General features: G+C 45.1%; 1 protein-coding gene across 1 annotated transcript; it reads right to left on the bottom strand.

Moving 5' to 3' along the window:
* Positions 1-258: 258 nt before the first annotated feature.
* On the bottom strand, positions 259-1,693 carry CCDC166 (coiled-coil domain containing 166). The gene has a single exon (XM_069622352.1). The coding sequence runs from the start codon at positions 1,647-1,649 to the stop codon at positions 537-539; it is 1,113 nt and encodes a 370-aa protein (XP_069478453.1). The 5' UTR covers positions 1,650-1,693; the 3' UTR covers positions 259-536.
* Positions 1,694-9,822: the final 8,129 nt, after the last annotated feature.

Here is a 9,822-nt window from a genome sequence, read left to right as displayed (position 1 = left end):
TAATCTACAGAACTGATTTAGCTCATGAATCTCAGAGTGGCTCCACATGGAGATAACAATAATACAGGGGCCTTGAATCAACCCCTTAGCGCGAGACTGTAATAAAAAGGGCATGCTGTCGGCACTTGCATCGAACAGACTTGCTGGTCAGCTCTCAAAGATGGCTGTCTCCACTACCGTATCTCCGGGTAGAGCAGAGGCAGGCTATCACTCCTGCACAGGAATTTCACAAGAAAAGCATAATAAGGGAGTCAAATGAACATTAGGCACACACTTTTATTAAGCGGGTTTAACAAAGCGAGGTGCTTCAGAAGACCAAGGAGACAGGTTGGCTTTTAAAAACAATCCTTACAAATAAAATTCTGAAATTTCAGAATATTCGTTTTCCCTTTTTGTTTTTAAATTGACACCCCTATGCTACACGCTCTGTCGGTGCCTAGATATGCTTACCCTTATTACGGTGGTGCAGGCCTGGGAATCCAGCTCACTCATTTCATCTGAACCTGCCATTAGCTCTGAAATGTCTATATTTTTGCCTAGCCTTGACTTCCATCACTAGGTTCTTCGCTCTGCGGATTTTCAAATAAGTGCTGCAGGCCTTTGTACTGATGGTGATCCTGGGACCTGGACGGTCTAGTGTGGGTGTGTTTCAGAATGTAGCGCAGCTCTGCAAGGCTTTTGCACCGCTCAAACTCTTTGGGGATTGGCTGCTCTTGAAGCTCGTTGGGTAGTCGCTGGTGCTGTCGGCGCGCCTGTGCAAGGTCCCTGGTGTGATGGACCGATTCAAGGATCTTCTTTTTCTGTGCCAACAACCGGTGCCGGACTGCCTTCAGGATATTCAGATGGCGGATGAGGTACAACACCTTGTGGCGGAGCTTCTGGCTGCCCTCCATGGCCTGCCTGGTGAGCTCAATCAGAGAGCACCTGGCGTCTTTCACTGCCTTCTTGGACACTATCTGGACCGCCTGCTGAGCGCGTTTCTCGTATGCCTCCTTGTCTTGCAGGAAAGTGCGCTTCACCTTCTGGACGCTGTCTGCGTACAGAACCCTCATCCTCAACACCTGCCGCTCCAGGTCCTTTATATGCGCCAATTGCTCAGCCTGCAACTTCTTCATGGGCCGCAGTGCTTCCATCTCTTTGAACACAAGAGCGAACGCGCTCTCCTTCTGGAGAAGCTCATCCTGCAGCTCCTTCTCCTTTTCACTGTATTGCGCGAACAGCGGTTTTGTTTCCATATTGACTTCCTCCAGATCTTTCTTGTTCTGGTCGCTCAGCGTGATGATCAGGCCTTGTTTCCTCCGAGCGCGCTTCGCCAGATAAGAGACGTACTCCTTGTTCTCCTCTTGGAGCCTCTTGGCCTCCTGGTCTAGGAAGTCATTGTCCAGGTATAAGTCCCTCACTCTGCTCACCAACATCTCCAAGTCCTCTGTGAGCTCCTTGTACTCGCTCCTCATGAACATCTCTTTATCAGTTCCAAGCTGATCTGTGCCAGCGTCTGCAGCCCCTTGCTCCTTGCTATGGGTAGTGTTGAGCTTCTGTTTCACATCGTTGGGGGCACTGCTCTTTTTTTCCACCTCCTTCCCCTTGGATGTCATCTCTCCTTCAGGCGCCATCTTTCCCTCGGGTGCCATCTCTTCCTCGGACGCCATATTGGATTATCACCTTCTCACTTCAGGCAGAACTTCCGGGGACGTAATGAAGAGCTAAAAGAACAAACGAAAAACTTGAAAAACATACCGCAAGCACCTGCGGCAGAACATTATAAACAAAGGGTGTAAATAATAGGACTAATATTTGACTTAATTATTCTAATATTTGATTATATTTTTAAATAGTGAACCATATATCCACATTTCATTTAGGTGAGAAATGTGTTTAAATGCATTTCCCCCCACAGCAATTTAAGAGAAAGGAAGTGCGTCTTTCATTCACAACACCCTATTTTGATCCTTTATACCTTCAGCTAAATTGGCAAGACTTTCTGGTGCCATCGGTAGAGAAAAGGGGTAGGATCCAAGGGGCAATTTGGGGACAACATACTTGAGAGAAAAGGAGTCTGTAAAAACCAGGACAGAAAACAAGTGATAGAGGCAGACTCTAAAGCAGGGACAGTACACCAAAGGGGATAGGACTCAAGACTCCTGTGGATCCCGGGAACAGTGACAGTAAACAGGCTAGGGCTGGACTCAGGATACTGGTGGTATGGGAATGATGGATACCAGCAGGGGGGCAACACTTGGGGGTTTGGCATAGAGGAAAGGGAAAACAAAAAAACCCTGAAACTGGTACAAAGAGCAAGAGTTAGGGTTTGGGTTTCAGGGGTTAGGGAGGTCAGGTGACAAGACAGCCCCCCTTGCACTGGAGGGAGCAGGTGGCAGTGGAACTGTCCCATCTGTTCCAGCAAAAATGTAGGAAACACCCTGGAGTAAATACATTTTTTAATGGTGTGAACGAAATGGTTAATTGCAGGCCAGTTTTGGGAAAAGACTGAACCACCAAAACTCCTTGCTAACACTTAGTCCAGCCTGAAGCAGAATGAATATGTATATTTATTTATTTCCTTATGCATCAAGCGCCGAAAGACCGTGGGCATCAGGGCGCCACAAAAACACACAGGACAGTGGGAAACGCGGGACATCACAGAGACCTGGGGGAGGAGACTAAGTGAAGAGAGGGGTTTTAAGAGGTTTTTGAAACGTAATCCAAGGAGAATGGGGTCCCAAAGTTGGGGGGCCCTGACCGGGAAAGACCTTCACAATCCCCTGCTTTTTTTCACTCTGGGTACCACTAACAGTTCCTTGGTGCTGGAACGGAGGGGCCTCGATGAGGTGTGTGGCGTCAATTGCTCTTTCAAGTATTACGGGGCATAACCAGATATAAATGTAGGAATCATGGTCAAGGCTTTGATATGTATCCTTGCCGAAGCGGAAAGCCAGTGCAACTCCCTACAGCGTTGGATGAATGTTCTCTTTTTGATGGATCGTACACAAAGTGAATGGTATAATTCTGTACAATCTGCACCTGATCAATGCAATGAGACGAGGCCCCCAACAGCAGTGAGTTGCAATAGTCCAGTCATGGTAGTACAATTCCCCTAGCCATCGTGGCTCGGTTACTTTGGGATAGGCATGACTTGGCACTTTTAGGTGGTATTGTGTGCCGTGAGTGCTACCATCTACATGAGCTGTGGAGTCTACGTTGGCATTCATAAAGACACAGAGAGTTTTCACTTTTATTCGGATGGGGTTAGAGTGTTTATCGATGAGCATGCAATCATAGTCCTCTGAGAGTTTACCTCTGGCGTGCACCGAGCCGAAAACCAGTAGTTCAGTTTTAGATGGATTGAGACACAGAGTTGAGATCCATCCAGTTGTTGATGGTACGAAGGATGTGCTCTACCTGTTCCAAATCCTGGTTGTAGTTGCCACTGAACTCTAGAATGAATAGATTGAACGGTGCTGGTGACAAGCATGCAACTTGGTGGACCCCCTCGTTAATGGGTTCAGGTCCCGAAGAGGCCCTTCCCCAGCACACGTGCAAATTCCTATTACCAAGACATTAGGAGATCCATTTGATGGCTTTCACAGAGCATTGGCCTGGAATGGTCAGCCAGTTCAAGAGACGGGAGTGGTCTAGCAAGTCGAAAGCAGCCGAAAGATCTAAAAGTATCAGCATGCCTGCCTTCCCCTGTTCAATTATGCTCAACATTTTGGTCTCAAGGTCCGCTGACGCTGTCTCTGTCCCATTAACAGGCGGAAAGCCTGATTGATATGGGTGGAGGATGTTCTAGAGTTCCAAGGGACTTTGGAATTGGCTGGCGGCGATGTTATCAATCACTTTGAGCAGGAAGTGCGTGTTAGTTATAGGCCGTAGATTGCTCGGGTTACTTAAATCTAGGCCAAGTTTCTTCGGCAATGGTGAAACGGCCACATGCTTAAGGCTGTCCGGTATGGTGCCATCTCTGAATGAAGAGTTGACTAAGCGAGCAAGAAAAGGGGCCAAGATGTCAGGGTTTTTTGTCACAAATTTAGAGGGCAGGATATGATATGATATGGCATTTATAACACGCCTATACACAAGTGTTTCAAGGCGCGAGGAGGTCGGCGTGTGGTTGTGAAGATTTTGAGAATGTCTATTGTAGTTACGGGCGAGAAAGCGAATTTTCCATTGTGCTGTACCTCCTTATTAAAGGTTGGAGTTGTGAGCGATGTATGGGATTTCATAGATGCAGCATTCTTTCTGCAAGCCTGTGATATTTTGTCAGCAAATGCTTGCTGGACTTTACAGCAGTCTTCATTAGAGGGAATGAATTGATCAGGTTGCACCATGCGTTTTTCTAGGCTGCGGTAGATTTCAAACAGCTTCTTGGGTTGGTTTTTAGCCATCTCAACTGTATATAAAGCGCACACATGAGGGTCAGTAGTTAGGCAAACACCAGCTCACCAAAATAAGTCTCTACAGCTAGTTACCCCTAGAAGGGATGATGCCTTCCAATGAAGCCAATCCAGGCTATCATGAGATTCAATAAACATCCCTAGCTGGACAATTCTTTTAGTGGCATCACATGGGGACAAGGCCTTGAGCATGCCCAAACAGTGTCCCTGGAATCCATATAAGTGGCTGTGAGCCTTCATTACGAGCCGGCATGGCGCTGCACCACTTCATAATGGGCCTCAACTGAGATCCAGGGACAGATAGCTGTGTAAATTGGAACCTCCAATAGGACACCATGGCTGGACATCTCACATGGGGCAGAGACCTTATCATGAAAACTTAACTCGTCACCTAGATGGCTCTGTCCCTGCAGGCCCGACTATGTCCATGGACCGGACAGTCAGACATCATACAATGCACTAAATCCTGTCCATGAAGCTGTAGCAAGACTCAATGGGCTCCACAGAGAGACATGATCTGCTAACCTATGAGCTGAATACGACGACCCGACTATAGCATTCCCCAATAGGAAACCATAACTAGAGTAGACAACAAAGGATGATGTCTACTGTACAATGAGCTAAAACCTTTCCGTGATGATCTGACTAGGCAAGGCTGTAATGGGCTCAACAGTCAGAGATCGATGAGATAAAAAATGTCCCAGAAGTACTGAAGCTAGCAAGACTCCACGTTCCCACAGCTTCACGAATTCTGATGTGCCAAGACCTGTCCATAAATGGGATAAGACCTTTTCATGATGATCCGATTATGCCAAGCTTGAATGGGCTCAACAGTTGGACCTCAACAAGCTAACATCTGTCCATAAAGCATTGATTCTATCAATATTTAGTGGCTCTAGAGTATCAACTTTCTTATGCACCAAGACCTATCCAGAAGTACTGACTATAGCATTGCATGTTTTGGGTTCCACAGCTGGACATCATATGATGAGCTAAGACATATCTGTTCTAGTTTGAAATGGCTTGATTCCAAATTCCAGGCATTGAGATTTATAACCAATCAGACGTTGGAGAAAGGAATGAAGAGTGAGAGGGTGAGAGAAGTCGTGTCTGTATTTACTAGGATCTACTGAAAATAAAGTTGATCTACACTTAGGGCCAGATTCATGGAAATGTGCGCAGAAATCCTGCAAGGACTGTGCGCGAGAAAGACAGCGCGAGCCTGCGCACAGAATAAAAAATGCATGCCCTGCGTATTCATGGAATTGTCAGCGCAAAGTAACCATATTCGCAAGTTGTGGCCGGAACGTTACCGCTACGCCCACACACAAAGCAAAAACGGCCAGATCAGCTACCTTTGAGCGTTTTCCCCGGGTGTGAATATGCACACCCTTCAAACAATTTGTGGGGTCCACCGCTAGCAGACCTGCATCTTGGGGACCCTGCTCAGGGTCCCCCATAACTGTTCCTGACAACCTGCGTATGAAAAATCGTAACTCGGTAAACCATTCCTGCACTCCGCTACACTGCTTACGCGCACCCCTAAGTTACATTGGAACCCTGGTTGAGTACACGCACCACGGAATCTGACATGCAACCCGACCACCGTGCTGCAAATCCTACACCGAAGTGTACTTATGCCTACCTTGGGGTGCTGGATTGTCTGGAGGACTTGCGCGGCCATTACCCAGCCGAGAGGTTGCGCAATCGAATCCATGAGTATGTCTTGTGCTGTGCAATTGAGGGACAGCATGCAGGCCGTCGCTCAGAATGCCCATTCTTCTGCATGTTCGTCCCCATTTTTGGTGTTCTGCCTCCTATCCAGCCGTCTGTGTAAGCCATGGCTAAGCTCTGTGCTCAGTCTGATGCAAGGCCCTCGATGGCTCGCACCACGTGATGAGTCAGAGCAAACTCAATGGCAGTCCAGGAAAAGTAAAGCGCATTCGATTTCATGAATCGATGAAGGCGGATTTTGTTTTCACATTTTAGAGCACAAGTACTCTATTTTACACGCACATATTTCCATGAATTGGACCTTTACCATTCATCTTAATCTTCAATGGAATATAATATAATTTGGTGACAAGCTCGACAGCCACGACTGGAACCGATGTGAAATAGTAGTGTTAAGATCCAGGATCCTTGAGGACCGATGCAAAAGCACAGAGCCAGACACCAGCAAACCGATGTTGGGAGGAAAACCGTCAGAGCAGAGGTGAGCGCAAGCATGGAATCACCCATAGTGCAAAGATTAGGGAAGTGACACCACTGGAAAAGAGTGTGAGGACAAACACGGGCACGAGGAAGGGAGCGCGCTCCAACACATATTAGACGAATGGACTAAGAACATCAATAACATCCTGTCAAGTGACGAGAAAGTGGAAGGAAATGGATTCACGTGAGCCACGGCGGCGCACAACAGCAGGAAGCGCTGCAAAGCTGCCAAAGTAAATACATTATAATATATATCTAATATATTATAATTAAGAAAACAAAGATATATGAGAACATTTAAGAAGCAGATGGGACAGGAGTCTTAAAATATAATAATAATAAATAATTTAAAAGAAATTACAGGGAATTACAGTTCACCCTCCGGAGAATTGTTTACCTACACGTGGACAATCGTCTATCCCTGGGTGGAATGGAAAGAGTATTGGCGTAATTACATAAAGACAGTGGAACCAGATGGATTAACCACAGGAACAAAAAAGGTAATTGTTAAGTGCACGCCTTAGTCCCGGAACCCCAACACAAATATAGGGAAGATCCACAATTGACTGTGAATGAAGCAGGGGTTTTGGATGAGCATGTTATAGCAATAAGACAGCTGGATCTATATTATGCCCTTGAAACGAGCATAGCAATAAACAGATTACATTTCTATTCAAGAGTCCAAAAACAAGGAGAAATAATTGAGGAATATGTTGTAGCACTAAAGATGTTATCTTTGTTGTGCCGGGATCACGGCGGAAAAATGAATAAGAGATCAAATAATTATACATACCAATGATCCAGTGATACAGGAGAGATTATGGACGTGTGGGGATCCAACCTTGGCTGAAACTTCTGTGACTGAAAATAAAATTGAGCATACCCAGGGGTCCTCAATAGACTTTAAGATGAAAAAGAAGGATTCCGTACAGCAGAAAGCAGAACAAGCGAATGGTGTGGAAGAGCCAGGACAGGTAAATATAGTGAAAAAGAAAACGGAACACGCACTGACAAAGGAAAAGGAAGATAACATTTTGAAGAATCGAGACAGTGCGAGGAACCACAAAGAATGTAGAGAATGAGAAGCAACACTAAAGGCGATTTAGACACGGGTCAGTGTTTCAGATGGGGAAGAATTGGGCACTTTGCTATCTCCAGGCATTGTGCGGCTTTAGGGCGGAAGTGCTCGATATGTAATATGAATGGACATTTTGCAGTGGAGTCCAAGAACAAAAGGAGAATAAAGGAGGTACTAGAAGATGAGGCAAGTGTGGCAGACGAGAAAGTGATGAATATACAGAATAAGGGTGAGTTAAAGTGCCAGAGATATGAAGATTTAATTGAAAATTGGAGGATGAAGATGATGGTGGAAAGCTGATCATAACGGAAAGAAAATGGTGAGAACTCCACGGAATGGGATTGCAACTAAACTGCCCTCATCTGACATAAAGAATCCCGGCGGATTCAAAGGAACAAGGATTAAAATGTTAGGGGAGTTCAACTCCATTGTACAAGTGAAGAATAGAATGGCAGTATACAAATCTATGTGGCAAAGAAGGGAGTGGAAGTTTTAGGATGGCGTGACCAAGCAGCACTGAAAATAAGACTTGACCCTTGCATGAAGAACCCAGCATTGAGTATATGATCAGAAGAAAAATCAGAACAGGAGCTGTTTCCGACAATGTTCTCTCTGGGATTCGGACGTTTGAAAGGATATGCCCACATAATCATATTAAAGTCTAAAGAGCAACCAACAGTGCACAAGTTAAGGCCAGTTCTTTTTGTGTTAAGAGAAAAGATAGAACAAGAACTGTATAGGTTAGAGAAAGAAGAGGTTACAGAGAAAATTGATTCAGCAGAATGAATTAGCCCGATTGTGGTGGCCACAAAAAAGAATGGGAAGCTCTGAATATTCATAGATTTAAGAGAGTTGTGGAGGATCAGGTGGACGCCTCTGCTCTGATCCTCGCCCCCTCACCTCCATCCTATTGGAGTAGCAGACGAAGAGCTACAATTGGGAACCTGTGCATGAATCCATGTAACATTCCTATACCACGGAGAGTATGTGAAAGACGATATGCACTGAGGCAGCCATTCATAATACACCCACTTTTGATGCAGAGGAAGGATGCTACCAGTAACGATGTCCACTGCCAAGATGCCAGAATATTACCCATATGGACAAACTCTGACTGATGACAACAGAATTATGTCTTAAAGAAGATGTATGAAACTATGCCGAAACGATATGAAACTACGTAAGACTAACAAAATAAATGAAGCACTAAGAGAAACAAAGTAATCGTGAATATAAAAAGATGAGGTTACGTGCCGACCAATAACTATAAATGCACTGTAATGCGAGGTAGAAAAGGCATATAGAATCTTGCTAAAAATAGTTATATACATAACTTTTAGTATGGCCATAGGAAGAAAATGGATGACGGCCGGTGTTAAGAATCAACCCTGTTACCACAAATGACGAACCTAGGATTGCAAATTGAAGAACTGATGAAGAAGCTGTTTTCGTGGGCAGAATAAGGGAGTACCTTCGTCTGGGGTCAACAAGGCTGTTTTGAGAGATCGATGGAAGGCGCAAAGGGAGTCGAATAAACAGACCATGTGCTAAGACATATTTCTGCTAAGATTAGGAGAGACAAGGACATTTGCAGGTGCCAAGTATTGAACAACCATGAAGACAAAAGCCTATGTGAGGTAGAGTGAGCAAGTCTCTAAAGGCCAGAGAGGGTAATGGAACCCTGTTTAATAAAATCAAATAGTCATAAATAAGAGGCTGAAATGGACAAAATCGTGGTCTCCTAACAAGTGATTCAGAAGTCAAAACAAGGGCTATTCATTAAAAGCCCAGATGGAGATAGTGGTGTGCTCATACTCCCTTGAATGTTCCAGAACAGTGAGCAGACTACGAGGTCAACTACAAACAAGAAGGCGTTGGCTAAGGATCAGGTTGATGACATACGATGGACTAATTGGGTAAACAAGGAATGAATGAACCCATCTTGAGCACTTAGGTTTCGTTTGATCACTCATGTGCTGCTAAACAAGCTGAAAGGCCAATGTTTGATAGGGTTGCCAACCAATTATAGAACCTGCCATGCACTTTTACGTTGTTGCATTTACCAATCCGCTGCCATATTCTCTGCTATAATCAGTATATTACGTATGTAGAAGTAGCTCAGGGCATGTCCTACAG

This window comes from Ambystoma mexicanum, chromosome 5q, assembly GCF_040938575.1.
Source record: "Ambystoma mexicanum isolate Mex_15411 chromosome 5q, UKY_AmexF1_1, whole genome shotgun sequence".
NCBI classification, from domain to species: Eukaryota; Metazoa; Chordata; class Amphibia; order Caudata; family Ambystomatidae; genus Ambystoma; species Ambystoma mexicanum.
The sequence above is the reverse complement of the archived record's forward strand: the minus strand, read 5'-3'. Positions and strand labels throughout refer to the sequence as shown.